A 15,163-nucleotide genomic window follows, 5' to 3' on the forward strand; every position below is an offset into this window, starting at 1 on the left:
TCACGCTGTAGTGGTGTTAAAAGCCAGGAATGGTAAAACATGCTCCGCAAACATTGACCAAATAAAACCATACTATGACCGTAATAAAATGCAAATATTTAAAGATCTTTTGCAGGATCTGGCACTGCAGGCATAGGCTCCAGAGGTGAAACAACGACAAGCACAAGGACAAGCCATTAGGAGGCAGGAGCAATTGAAAAGGAAGTTTCCACGTTGGAAAATTGAAGGTAACAAGAAAAAGAAACCGTTCCACCGTCCAGAAAAGAGAGCGCACGACCACCTCCAGAATGAAGAAGGGAGAAGTACGACGAATGCAAAGAGAGCCAGGAGAAATAACGGCAACTATAACCCGGCTCCCAAACGGAAGGTCTACTCATCGGACAGGACTCTACGCAGCAAATGTCGCCGAATTGTGGAAGGACCACCAGCGGCGGAGGATTTAGGATTTAGGATTTAGGAACGGGGAAGACGGGCACCACGCCTTTACCATTTGGTTAATTGGTTTAGCGCCGTCTTCCCACTACGTGATCCCAGTCGTTTATTGATATTAGCAAACAGATACATAATTTGAAATGAATACAAAATTTGCAATGATACATAATTGAAATGAATACATAATTTGCAATGATACACAGTTTGGAAGGTAAAAAAAAAAAATGCATATGAACAGTAGGAGAGTACGGAACAAACAAACAAGTCAACTGTAAAAATACTAGGCTCAAATATGCAATAGTTAAACAAAAACATATACAAAGACAGAAAGTTGCATACAAAATAAAGAAGAATTTGCGGAAAAAGCTATACTTGCTGACTGAAACTATCCATATTGTCAACAATAACTATAGTACCGACAGAACTATATTACTGACTGAATGCGATATTTGCAGATCGACTAGAATTATTCACTGATAATTCTATACTTGTTGACTTAAGAATGAAACTAGCTAACATGAGACAAGAAACAATGATATTGAAATTGTGTACTAAATAAAAAGTAGACAGAGTCTTACAACATGAGACATATTTCAATACAGTTAGATTAACATGATGCCATCAAATAAACATTTACAATTTCTGTTATAGTACAAAGGCTCACTATACATTACAATACAACATACCAACATAATTTACTAATAATACTATACTGAATGAAGATACTTGTAAGCATGATACAATGATTAAGATAATGATTGTCTTATAGACAATCAACTTAATAAGAAAAGCATACTATCGATAGAAGAGTACAGTACAATCAAACCAATGTGAGAACTATGTAAAGACATAGCTTAAATATATATATATATATATATATATATAGATTAATAAAAATAAAAATAAAAATTTCTAACAAACCTGAAAAGGTGATAGATGGAGTTCGATACACACAAACTAACGTGATGCAGTCAAACTTATATTTCATTTGTTATTAACAGTCTAGCTACAAAAAGCAGATAGTACATGGTTAATATATTTCCTGAAAGGAGGGGATGCAAGGAAAATTTGAACGGCCAGCAGCGGCATCCTGGCAGGAGCGAGAGAGAGGTGTCCCGGTTCCGCCAAGGCCAGCGGCCATCAAACGACCAAGACCACAGGCAGAGGCGAAAAAGAAGGTATTCAAGGGTGACCGAACTGGAGGGAAAAGAAAGCTCCTAGAGGAAGGAACTGAAGGGCGAGCTCGCACAACAAGGAGGATAAATCAAACACGAATCTTTACTACCTTCCAGGACTGGGCAGAGAAAAGAATGTCCGAATATCACAAAGATAAGTAAAACTTTATGTTACTTTGCAAACTTAAGTTAATCTTTCATTCTTACTGCAAGTGGCAGATTTCAAGACGTTTTACCTCATGTGAGGTCTACCTTTATCGCCAAAAAGGCGAGAAATGAGTTGTTACCTATTTTGGTATTATGTTTTTCAATTACTCGCGAGTAAAACTAAAGTTGATGTATAATAGGAATGTGTAAATACTCGAATATTGTAAAAGTTATTGTATAAATTTTATTTAAAACATTCTGGCAAGAAAGAAGTTTTAGTCTGAAAGACTTTTGAAATGTAGTATTTGAATGTAGAAGAATTGGCACTTGCATGCAAAAGAATAGAAGTTAACAATGTACTACTAATGTATGTTTTAAAATGCGTAAAATTAACGGCATGTTAATATGTTCTTATATAGAATGTGAACTGTTATTTTAAATGTTAAGAAATACTGTTATATGGTAAAAGTGAAAGTAATGCCAAAAATTTTAAACTTATTCGTGTGACTGAAAAAAAGAGAAAAGTATTGTGAATATGTGTTAAAGGTTGAATGAATATAGTTAGGCTCTCTGACGCTACACTTCAGAGTTAGCCACTTTCAGAATAGTACCTCAGGGTTTAGATATGAAGATAAGGTGTGTTACGAGGTCTTGTTATGTTGAATTTTAACACGTTAGTGTTTTGATAGTAGACGGTAGTGTTGAACACTGGTACATAAACACATTCGTGTTCGGTGTTTTCTTTTACAACACATGTCAGAGAGCACGGGGAGAGATAATTAAATAAAAGTCATGAATGAAATAAGGAATGTTAGGAGAAATATAAATATTCATGTGACTTGCCATTTAATTGTGTAACATTTCATTAAACTAGTTTTCCTTCCAGAGCAGATTTCAACTAAAAGCTCCTGTTTAGGTGCAGTACAGATGAAAAGTAATTGTCCATGGAGCTGATAATGTAAAAACAATTTTTTTTTAAATTTCTAGTTTCTAGTGAGAAATGTTTGTAAAAGATTGGCCTCGCATTAGATTCTAGAGCTAAAATTTTTCAACAAGGTCGTTTTAGACCTCAGTTTCAAACTAATTAACTCTGGCGGGAAGTATGTAAGGATCTTAAGTTTTACTAACGTTTATTTTATTTTAAATCTTTACTATCACTTCTTATTTTCTACTTCCGGCCAGAATTAAAAGCTTTAACTTATTTATGCAAATTTCTCTGGCGAACGCCAAGTACTTAAGTTGTGGCTTTTTGCCAAGCGAGAATGAGGAAGGAGTTAGTAGAAGCAGGCCGCTTGCCTTAGCAGTTTTACTCGGTTGCTGGTTGCCTTCCAGGCCAGAGGTTTAATCCTCTTAATAATTTTAAACGTATTGTAGTGTTAACAGTTCTCTGTACTACATACGGCTTCCTGTTAATATATGGCCAATCTTCCACGTAGGCCCTTGTTTATTATTCCAAAGTTAAGTTAGAGTTTAGTTAATATTTTTATATTCTTACGTTCAGACCACAAGTGGTTGGTCTCTGTATTCCGAAGTTCGGAAATTATTGTAAAGAGTGAAAAATAAAGGGTTTCGTATACCCTTCCTGTGTATCTTGTCTACTTCCCACATTTATTGAACATAGCTTTAGTAAGCTCCCTGTTCTGAGTCAGGTTCTTGAATGTTCCCCAAGCAAGTAAGGCGGAACACAGAACCTGATAAGGTCACTAATCTAATTAAATAGTACATTCTCGTTGTCATAAAGCAATAGGCTAATAAACATTTTAAATTGTCATGTTAATATCCAGCGAATAAAAATTAATAAAATTAATAATTTTTATTTCGAATGTTACTTTATTTAAGTAACATTCGAAATAAAATACATATTTCGAATGTTACTTTTTTATATTATTATTGTATAATAAACCATTATATTGGAAGATACTATCAATATTTACACGGGAGTGTTCTCATGGTATAAGTAGTTACCAGCTAGTAATTAGAAGATTCGTTGTTCCAATCCTGATGACAGCCCAGTTGATTTTCAATATTTCCTTGATTTGTGAGACCTATTGATCTCTATAATGAGGTCTGAACTCAAATGTGATGGAATATTACCTATCATCACCTGAATTTTGTCAACAAGGTGTCTTGCCTATCCCCAGTTGCCCTTTAAATGGAAAATAAGATAAGGAATTACTTGCTCCTGCGTAGAAATTCTAACTTCAATTGCAAAATTTGTTTTGTTTAACTGTTTTTCGTATTTCATGTTTTTTTTTTTTTTTTTTTTTTTTTTTTTGTGTGTGTGTGTGTGTGTTTTAGAACTTTTAATGAAGATGTGTTGCATTTTTATGTATTTTTGTCTTGCCGAGAATTGAGAACCGCATTGACTAAATGAGAAATATAGCTCTAATGAAAATCAAGAAATTAAGTACAGCGAAGATTGTGTATAATTTAATACGCCGTACAAGGAAGTCATGTGGTGTCCACCATCAGAATTTGTTAAATATCACAACCTGTAGCGATTACGTTGTACACTGACTACCAAAAACTACCGCTGCTGGAAAAGAGCTCCCGTGCGACGGATTCTGTTATTCGAACTGCTTTTTGATGCGGGCATTTGATTAGCTCTCGAGATCTCAACAAGCTTAAGTGCATTTTCTGATCATCATATAAGTGTTAACGTTAACAAAAACACTGGAAGAAAGCTTTCCAGACTTTTCATCATCGAGACACATATGCATTGTGCTGTGATTTATCGTGACCCATGTTCGTACAGCGGTCACTTATCGTAGACGATAATCGTATAGTTACTCTAAAAATAAAAGGAGGACTGAAAAAGAGTTTCCCACAAGAAAAAAAATGTAATAATGAAAAAACAGTCAATAAACATGTACAACATGTCAGCAGATATATGATTACAAATTTATATTAACCAATTACAGAAGTGTGACTTTGCGTGATTTTGTTCTATTAAAAACATATTTTTAAGAAAAGAGAGCTAAAAGAGTTTTAACGAGTTGTCTATGAGGGAGAACATTAGGTATAACAAAAATCATGTCAATTATTTTAGTGTGATTAGTCGGTTTACTTCAAGTTATAGTTATGACTAAGCATCAAAGTTTAGTCCTTTGTTCAATATTTAGTTCAGCATTTAATTTCGGATGAAAAAAAATTATTATCTGGTTTGTTTTGAAACAACTTATGATTTAGTTTGCTGTAAAATGTTATCTTGGGTCTATAAATGTCATTATCATTTAAGATTTCTTCATTCATCCTATTTCATGAATTCTCATAATTTTTTTCTCGTGAAGTTTCAGTATCACTTCTGTTGATTTTCGATCTCAGACTTGCAATATTGAATTAATTAATTTACAGGGCACCAAAGCGAAGGCAATGCATCTCTCTCTCTCTCTGTATATATATTTGAAATAGCATTATTTAATTAATCGTTCTTTATTATTAATTTATTAGTGATTTGTTAAGTGGTTTACTTTCCATTTTCAGTTGTTCTTACAGCTCTCCTTACATTAATTTTTCCAATGATTTTATTCTTATCTTGTTGGATAGATTGTAAACTATTTGATTGGATCATATTACTTACTCTATTATAAATATTGTGGAAAAGAACTCATTTTATTTTAATTCTATTCTAAATTCTCAAAATAATGAGAAATATAAGATAGAAATCAGATCGCAGGCAGGTCTATAGTTGTATGTACACATTGTTACGAACTATCTAGGCGCGGTGGGATACCTTCCCAGTAAAGCAGGTTTAGTGTTGCCAGAAGATGGCAAGGGAAGACAAGGTTGCCACATTTGGCGACAAAACTGGCGATATGCCATAGACGTATGGAGAACCTTCTCGAACGAATTCTTACTGGTTTACTCCAGAATGTTCTCGAACGCAAGCCAAAAGCTATATAAACCTTGCTGGTACCCCGAGAGTCCATTGGATTGATAGTCAGTCAGAGTACCTAGTTTAGTCAGCTAAGAGAGAGTGTCTCGTAGTCTAGCGCCGAGCTGGTCGTCGAGTGCATCGAGGGAGTCTCTTAGTTCTTCGTCGAGTTTCATCATAGAATGTGTTGAGCTCTGAGAGCTACTGAACCGAGTCGTGAGATATGTGCTGATTCGTCTTGGTTTCATTTATTACATACTGAATTGTATTACCTCTCATATACTAAATTTGTATCGCATCTGCGCTGAATTTACATTACCTATTATATATTGCATTTATATGAGTTCATCTTGATTAGATTAATTATGCACTGAATTTGTATCACTTATTATATTTGTATTACTTGTTCTATACTGAATTTATAATGCATTTGTATTTATTTTATTCGTATTTGTTCTGTGCTGTTTTATCTTGATTGCATTTCTACAGCATTGAATTTGATTTACCTGTTATCTATTGAATATTGTCATTTGTAGCGTACTATTTATATTTATATTATTCGTATTGGTTAAGTGCTGATCCATTCTGATTCTATTTATTACGCATTGACTTTGTATTACCTGATTTATACTGACTTTTTATATTATTTATTTATTTATTTATTTTTGTATTGTATCGGTTATGTTCTGATTAATATTAACTGCATTGTCATATACTGAATTGTTCTATACTGAATTGGTAACGCATTTATAGTGTACTGCCCTTATATTTCTATTACTCACATGCACTCATATCTTTGGTTTGTATTTGTTATGTACCCATGCCATTACTTTATCCTCCCTAATGTACTCTGGCCTATTTAATATATTTAATTTTGATTCAGATTTAGTATTATTGTGATGTCATTAACCAGTAATAGGCCTATTCTGTCTTATCGTGATGCCTTTAACTTATAACACGCCTTCTGTGTTCTGTACTCATTTTCCTGTAACTTGCTTTATCTTGTAATCTTGTAATCTTTACCTCTTATTGTTAAATTTGTACAATCCTTGATATATTATTAATGTACTTAATTGTATCTCTCTATGCCCTTGTTTGGCCATGTAAATATTTCTTTTATAAATCTGACGCCTGGGCGACGGGGTGTGGGCCCCTATGGGCCTTTGGTTCGTTGAACTGCCCTGGGTGGATCCGGCGTTGGGCTTGGTCTCTCTGTGCGCGGCTCTCGTGTGGCCTCTTTGGCTGCTCTAGATCTTGGGGGGCGCGTTGCTGAACTGATTCACCCTATGGTAAAGGTACAGTGCTCGCGTCTTCCGTCAATGGAATGGAATGGAACCGAGTCGTGAACTGTACGCTAGTGTATCGTCGAGTGCATCGCGAGTTGTAGCCTGGAGAGTACGTAGAGTTCCGAGAGCGACCGAGAAGAGTCGGGAACTGTATTTTGGTGCTTTGCCCTGAAGCTGTCTCCAAAGTTATAGCCTAATAGCCTGGAGGCTGTGTCGCTGATTGTCTCAGCGTGTTTACAGTAGTTCTTCGATGCCTGTAAACTTGATTTTGGAGCTGTCCTGAGAATACTGGCTAATAAATTGTATTTCAGTACTTCATTAAGTGTCGTCGTTATTCACTCCAAATCCAAGAATCCTTAACCTACGTGAAGAAAAACGCACCAATATTTTTTTCGTGAAAAAAACTGGCCATGCATTTTTTAATATATGTTTTGAGTTAACGTTTTATTTGAAGTTTCTCAGTTGTAAGAATTAGATCTAAAAATTAAAATTAAAAATTAGATTGTAAAAATTAGATCTTTGTTATCTAAAGAATATTTTACATAAACTGATATCTCGCACAGATTTGTTCTCTTCATTTTACATCCTTTTTAACTAAATTAAAATTATGATCGGTTACTCACGAAATTCAAATATTCGAAATTTAATCCTGTAGCAATCCATAAAATCACTGCATTTTAATGTTTACAGCGTATATTCATTCTCTCTCTCTCTCTCTAATATATATCTAGGTAACTTAAAGCCTTAAGCTTTAATTGTAATAGTTCCGTAAATACCATGTTTAGTTTTTCTTATTTCATTTTTCTGTCTTAAAAATAGTAATAAATGACCATTATACAACGCTCATTAACATAATCGCAGAAGTGAAAGTAAAATATTATCAATCATAATTGAATCAATTAGAGAAATCAATAGCAGTAAAAAGACACTATAGCCCTCTAATGAGAAATACAGCATATATCTTCACCATTCTTATTCTATTTCAATTAGCGTAGTCTTCCTTTCACACCTACCTCATGCAGTTAACGCTTTATCCGCAGCTTCTTATTCTCACCTTCTGTAATGCTATGGATATCCGAATGCGCGTTTATAATTACGGAATACTCTTCTCGAGGTTTGAGTCAATATAGCTACATATATTTTTCACATCATTGTACGAAGTAAAAAGGAAGTATTGTAATCGTGAAAAAATGCTGGTATATATTTCAACGAAAATATCCATTTTGACCGCTATCGAATGCAATTTAACGATTTTTTTGCCTGACAGGACTCTTTCCCCCCAAAAAAAAATTATAAAACTGATTTAAAATGAATTCTAAAGAGATTGTTTCGTGATGTACGTACGTACTTACATACATGCTTACGTACGTATGTGAGTATATACGTTTGTACGTATGTAAGTATCTCGCAAAACTCAAAAATGAGTATCCTCAGAGCGTTGAAATTTTGTATATAGGACTGCTATAACATGTAGATGTGCACCTCCCATTTTGATTACAATCGGGGTAAAAGTATACATATAAATATATGTATATGTATATTCACTCTGTTACTCGGCTGGGTGAGCTCAGTTTCTTTATTCTTATATGTTTGTTAATTGTGCATTTTTTGCTTTAAAAATTATTGAATTATGTTGCTCTTATCTTCATGCTAAGGATTTTATACCTTTAGTTATCCTACATGCAATAATTGTGGAATTATCAACAATTTAAAAGTTTTTAAGTGCGGCTAAGCCTAATTTTCGTTTACATAGCAGCCATATTTGTTTACATTTGGAACTTAACAGAATAGTGGATTTGTTGCCAATCTAGAGAAACTAAGTTCGCAACAACAAAGTCACGTCTTCTTATATTATTGCGAATTAAACTATGCTTAATTTATTCTGGAATTATCATTTAAGTTATTAGCTTGTCTTTGCGTAGAAACTGTAATTTTAATTGTAAAAGTTTTTTTTAATTGTTTTCACTGTACTTGGTGTTTTATATTTTTCTATATCTTTCAATTTTTAATGAAAATATTTTAAATTCTTATGTATTTTTGCCTTGCCGCGAAGTGAGAACCTAATTAATTAGTAGCATATGCGCATTAGGTAAGCGGCGCTGTGTCGTCTGTGAAGTACTGTTTCTTTTTTATTTGTTTAATTTCTTTTATGTATCATTTTAGATTTACTATAGAAATTAAACAGAACATGTGGTAATTCTTCAGATGATATAACTTTTGTGCACTCTGACTTAAATGAGAAATGGAAAAAAAAAAAAAAAATGAATGAGATGTAACGCTGTTTAGCGAATCTAGCGTCGAAGTGTCGCTATGGTAAATAAAACATAATGAACTTTAAAGAGTGCATTTATTCTATTGTGGTTTATGCACTATCGACGAAGTAGATTTAATTCAAAATTTGTTAATTCCGTACAAGGAAGTCACGTGGTGTACACATCAGATATTTTTCAATAAAGTTATGCCGATGTATCAAACGGAAATGATACACTTCCTTTGTAATCCTTCAACTATAATCATCTATTATAGCCTCGAAATTGAACCATATATGTGTACACCCTGTTAAAGAAACGTGGCTACGTGTTTTAATTCCTTAACTATTAGTCCTAGTTATGTATTTTAAAACACAAAGCTTCTTTAAATTAAAAAGAGAATTTTATGAATTACTACCTCAAGAGTGTGTGGAGAGTTTTGGTTTGGTTTGGTTTGGTTTGGTTTGGTTCGATTATAGCAAAAAACGCGACGGCTATTTATCTTGAAGGAGGAATGGCTGCGTGGAAGACTTTGTAAAGGAAATTGGCTTTATTCAAATCACACATGGGGAAAATTCTTGAAAACGCAGATCGAAGTACCAGTGCTAAGCAAATTTACTGCACGGCAGCTTCTACGCCCAGAGGACGGAGTTTTGTAAAAAATAAAATCTGATGTATTATAATATAATCGTTGTTGAATAAAAATTCCAATTCCTTATTCTTTGGGCTGCTATCACACATCTGTTTGATTTGGAAGAACAACTGTTTGGAACAATTTTTCTGTTTTGTCACAACAACCAATTGCCACACATCACTCTGGAGTTAACATGTAAAATAAAAACTGGTTCTGCATTGCAAATAAGCTGGTAGCATTCGAAGATGATTATTTGAAAACGAACAACTTGCAATTTTTTTCGAAAGGAAGGAAAAAATCGCGCGTCTTTCTTTCAATAAATAAACCAGGCAGAAAAAATGTCCGAAACAGTTGTTCGTGTGGAACAATTGCATGTGTTATGGACCTTACATTTCATGTTGTTTATGGTGTACTGAGCAAAGACGTATAATCTATTAAACTAGTCTATTCCCCATCCTTATTTCCGACATAATTCAACAAAGAGAACAAACAGATCTGGAAAGCATTTGTAAAGATAAAATTATAATTGAATTTGTAGCTTACCCGTTAACATCAGATACGAATTTTGCAAATAAAATTATTATTTTTGTTTGCTTTAATATTTTAAAACAAAGTGAATATTTTGAATTTGGACTACATATGTTCCATATGAAAAGGTAGCTTTTATTTTCTAATAACTACGAAACAGTGCTGCGATTTTATAAATCTATATTATTTTATGAAGTCTTGTAATAAGGAACACTTGTAAGATCAATTAAAAAAAATAAGTTATCTAGTTATTCTTTTCAAATTACCTGCATATGCCCTACCACCGTCTGAGATTTTACTTACACAGAAAAATGAGAAAAATTCCACTTTTACAAAAAATCATTCCTTCAGTTTTGATTAAAAATACTTTTGGTATAATAATGAATATGTTCTCAGAATTGTGTTTTTCCCTTTCTTAAAATTCTGTTTGAGGGAGAAAGTTCTTAATAAATACGAAAGTTTTCCTTTATAATGTAATTTGCATTAGATTTTAAAAGTTTATTTGTATGAGATTCAATCGCATTTAATTACATAAAACTTCGTAAAGAGTTTTTTTAATATTTCCATATTTTCAAATTTCTCGTTTCTAAGGAGTTATTCTAACGAGAAATTTTGAATCGTTTTTTTTTTATATTAATCTTCCATAACAGAAAGTAAGTTTGGAATACTAACTTATGTGCTGTTAAACGTAAAACTGAAGTATTCGAAGATAAAAAGTGTGTTAAATAGTTTTGTACAAGAAACTGCATGCTTGGTATTTAGCACAGTACCTTTTTAAATGTTATATTGATTTTAGATCAAAATTATGACAACATTCTAATATAAAGCTGTGTTACAGTTTTCAAAACTCCAAATTTTTATGTTCCGAAGATATATATATGCAATATATAAGTGCAATATGCAACAGGAAATACGTTAGATTATAAAATGTCCAACTGAAAGATAAATTATTCTATTCTATTTAGCTTCTAAATGAGATCTGGATAATATAGATCAGGAATAAGCAACTCGTCGCTATGATGCCTTTGGCACATTTCAGATACTCCCTTACTATTGGCACGTCAAAACATACATTATTTTATGTACATTTCATTTTGTAATTGTTATACGAGTGCATAATCATTACAATATATGTATAATTATACACATATCGGAACAAAAATATTTTGTTATTTATTAATAGTTACAATTAAAAAAGAAAATTAGTAATTTGATTGTTTTTCCCAAACATTACATTATGTGCCCTCGATGGATTTTTACTATGGCCTTAGTAACAATAATTATAGGGATTAGTGTGCTAATTTCTATAATAAGTTTTGATAAATATGTATCATTTAATGAAACATTTCATTTTAACAATGTTACATGCTCAGAATCTCTGAGGGTAAAGAAGATTTTTTTTTAATGGAAAATTTTATCATTAGTAATAGTAAAACGAAATACCTATGATTTCATTCTTCTGCGCATGTGTGCACATTAGTTTCTGCTGGAATGCTACTAATATACTATTATTCGTTTAAATCCTTAACAGGTTAGGATGAATATGTCGGTATACATAGAGTTAGAATATCAATCGGCAGTAGTACAACTTTATGAAATTTATTGAAGCTTTGATTGAAAATCATCGGGGAATGGATTAAAAGGTCCCTTCCATCATTCTTTCTAAAGGACTTTCTTTTCAGGGAACGTTAAGTTCTTTTCCTTGGTGCAGCACTAGAAAAGCTCACGTGCATCTTTTAACTGCGGTTGGAACTCAGACGCTTGGTGTGGAAGCAGGCTATTTTATTTATAATTGTTGCTAACATATAATTAAGCTTTTTTAAGATGATTGAAATAATTAATTATTTTAAATAGGTGAAATACTGTCCTTTCATTCTCTTTTTTCTGAAGCATAAAGAGTTGTAATAATTTAAAATTCAATATATCCAACCAACTAAGAAATTGAAGAAGGGATCCCGTTTTTGCCTTGAATCGGTGATGCCCAGGCCACTTCGTATAAGGTGAGAAATGAAAAAAAAAAAGCGAGTGAGACATTTTGGCACTTAGCAAAGATATTCTGGGTAAGATAAAAAGCTTCATGTGGAAGTACCTAAATCCAGCGCTTAAGCACGTCGACTTGAAAGTTGTCCTGAGAAACTAATGGAAGGGAAAAGTAATATAAAGCTCTTAGGTTTGGTATTTGACAGTTCTGGATGGAGCTATGTAAAATCCTATTTGTATGATTTCTGCTCCATGACAAATGCACATCTTGCATCTTTCAAGTACTTTATTACCCCGCTACCATTTATCCCTCTGAAGGGCAAAACTCTCGAGGCAACCTTTCATTAAAACGACCACAACCGTTCGAAACAGCCGAGATTGCGATGTTGTTTCCTTCCCTCTCCCTAAAGTATACAGTAGCTAGACTAGTTTCTCAAATGTACTGAATCAGTTTATTGCAAACAGCGAATGGAAGCTTCATTGTTAGGAATTAGAAAAGATGTCATTTGAAATGTTGACACCTCTTTGTGCGTTAATGGACGGGGAAAGGGTGTTTTAAACATATAAGTTAACGAGGGCTTCGGTTTTCTAAGGGTTAAATACTTATAATAAATAACAACAATTGAAAAATATGAAAGAAAAAGAAATTTCAGAAACGTATTGCATTTGACATGGAAATGGAAGACAACTAAATGATGTTTATGCATATCTGGTGATTTTTAAATGCTTCTAGTATAAATTAAGCATGAAATAACTATATTTGGAAAGTTTGTGTTATCATGAGCGATTTAGTTTATGTACCTGTCTTTTAATTATGGCTTACTATATATATATATTGATAAAACAACATCATAATAGGGTAAAATAACATTTTATAACGTACAACACAAATCTATTCACTTATTACACACATATTCATTTTCATTGATCTGTGGCTCAGGGAGGCCTTACATCTTCTTAAAAGCATTGAAAATCTTCGTGTTGTATACGAAATTGCATAATTTATTGAAATTTCTAGCAGCCAATGAAGAGCAATAGATTACAATACATAAAACACGTAAATTAAGATAGTACTGTACTTAGGCTGGATTATTTTACATAAATTTAATTTTTATTTAAGCATCAGATATTGTTTAAAATATAAAAAAAAAGTGAAAATTGCAGAAAAGAAAAGATCTCATATTAAAACTCAAGACTATTATGTATTAATTAATAAGTTTATATGATGATGTACGTAAAGTATGAAAATAAAGATTAAAAAAAATTAAATATTAATGAGATAATATATCATGGTAAATTATTCAATTTTATATATACATATATTTCTTGTTCAACTTTATACTACATACAGGGTAAGTGTTATTTAAATAAAAGAAAATTTATTCAAAATACTTCAATAATTGTTGGTCTATTAACACAAATGACATAAAAAGTATACACTCATTTTTAACAAACAGTTGATGAAAAGAAACTTGGACATAGGGTATAGACGATTCATCGAAATGCATTTTTTGCACATGAACTTGACAAATATTCTGGCATGTTTCTTTGTGCAGATTTAAAGAAGATACTGCAAAGCTCTTCTGTATCTAGTAAATAAGAAATACAAGTTAAAGAAGGAATCAAAAATAACAAAAGGGATGAAATGCCAAAGTTAATGTTTATACCATTACACTATAATAATAATTATATTTTGTTTACTTATTAAATACACTCACGTTTGTGAAAATTGCAACACCATGAAGGACTTACGCGAGTGAGCTGAAATTTTCAGGAAATGTAAAGTAGCGCATGATATGCAAATGATTAGAATTGCAAATCCGTAGCGCATGCGTATGCTGAGCAGCGCCCTCTGAACGGCTGATGGATCCGAATAAATAGACGGCTGTAGCGAGGCGTGTATGGTTATCGGTGGTTATCTGCTAGTGGTAAACGTTAACTCAATCTGTACTTATGCCTCGTCGACGAAAGAGAGCGAGATTTGAACAACTTACAGAGTTTGAACGAGGGAGAATCATCGGCCTTCGTGAAGCTGGATTGTCGTATCGTGCAGTAGCCTCTCGTGTGCAGCGTAACAGCAGCACAGTGATGCGCGTTTGGAAGCAGTGGACGGACGAGTGTCGGACAACTCGGAAATCCGGGAGTGGACCCCGAAATGTGACGTCAGCTCGCGATGATAGACACCTGGTCCGCATGGCGCGGACGGACAGTCCTCTAGACAATTGGCAGCACTGTGGTCAATAGCTACAGGTGTTTCATTGTGTGCTTCATCAATTCGTAGACGTCTGCTGCAGTGTGGACTGCGCGCACGGACTCCTTTATACAGGATCCCCCTAACGCACGACCATCGCCGCCTGCGGCTAGAATGGGCCAATCAGCATAGAGACTGGCGTGCTGATTGGCAGCATGTCGTGTTTTCTGACGAATCCCGCTTTAATTTGTGGTACCATGATGGCCGCATTCGTGTCAGACGCTATGCCGGTGAACGCCACCTTCCGGAGTGCATTATCGAACGCCACAGTGGACGAACACCCGGAGTTATGGTCTGGGGCGCCATAGCATATCATAGACGATCTCAATTGCTACGAATTGTGGGCAATCTGAACATCAACCGGTATATCCGTGAAGTTCTACAGCCCGAAGCTGTTCCCTTCCTTCAAAGCTTGCCAGGCGCTGTATTTCAACAGGACAATGCCCGCCCTCATACTGCTCGGATTGTTAAATCCTTCTTTGCAGCGCAGCAGGTACAGCTTCTTCCTTGGCCTGCGTGTTCCCCGGATATGTCGCCAATTGAACATGTGTGGGATGTCATTGGTCGGCGTCTTGCTCGTGATCCTCGTCCTGTTGCGTCTGCAGAC

General features: G+C 33.9%; 1 protein-coding gene across 2 annotated transcripts in view; it reads right to left on the bottom strand.

Annotated features, from left to right (window-relative positions):
* Positions 1–13,160: 13,160 nt before the first annotated feature.
* Positions 13,161–15,163, bottom strand: part of LOC118195518 (uncharacterized) — a 95,855-nt gene continuing 93,852 nt past the window's right edge. For both annotated transcript variants that reach the window (XM_035366845.2, XM_035366851.2), the window contains exon 4: positions 13,161–13,894. In XM_035366845.2, coding sequence (XP_035222736.1) covers positions 13,864–13,894 — 31 coding nt within the window. In that variant the 3' untranslated portion in view covers positions 13,161–13,863. The remainder of the gene's footprint in view (positions 13,895–15,163) is intronic.

This window comes from Stegodyphus dumicola, chromosome 5, assembly GCF_044657685.1.
Source record: "Stegodyphus dumicola isolate Sdum_Otavi_A_Nest chromosome 5, ASM4465768v1".
Classification (NCBI taxonomy): Eukaryota; Metazoa; Arthropoda; class Arachnida; order Araneae; family Eresidae; genus Stegodyphus; species Stegodyphus dumicola.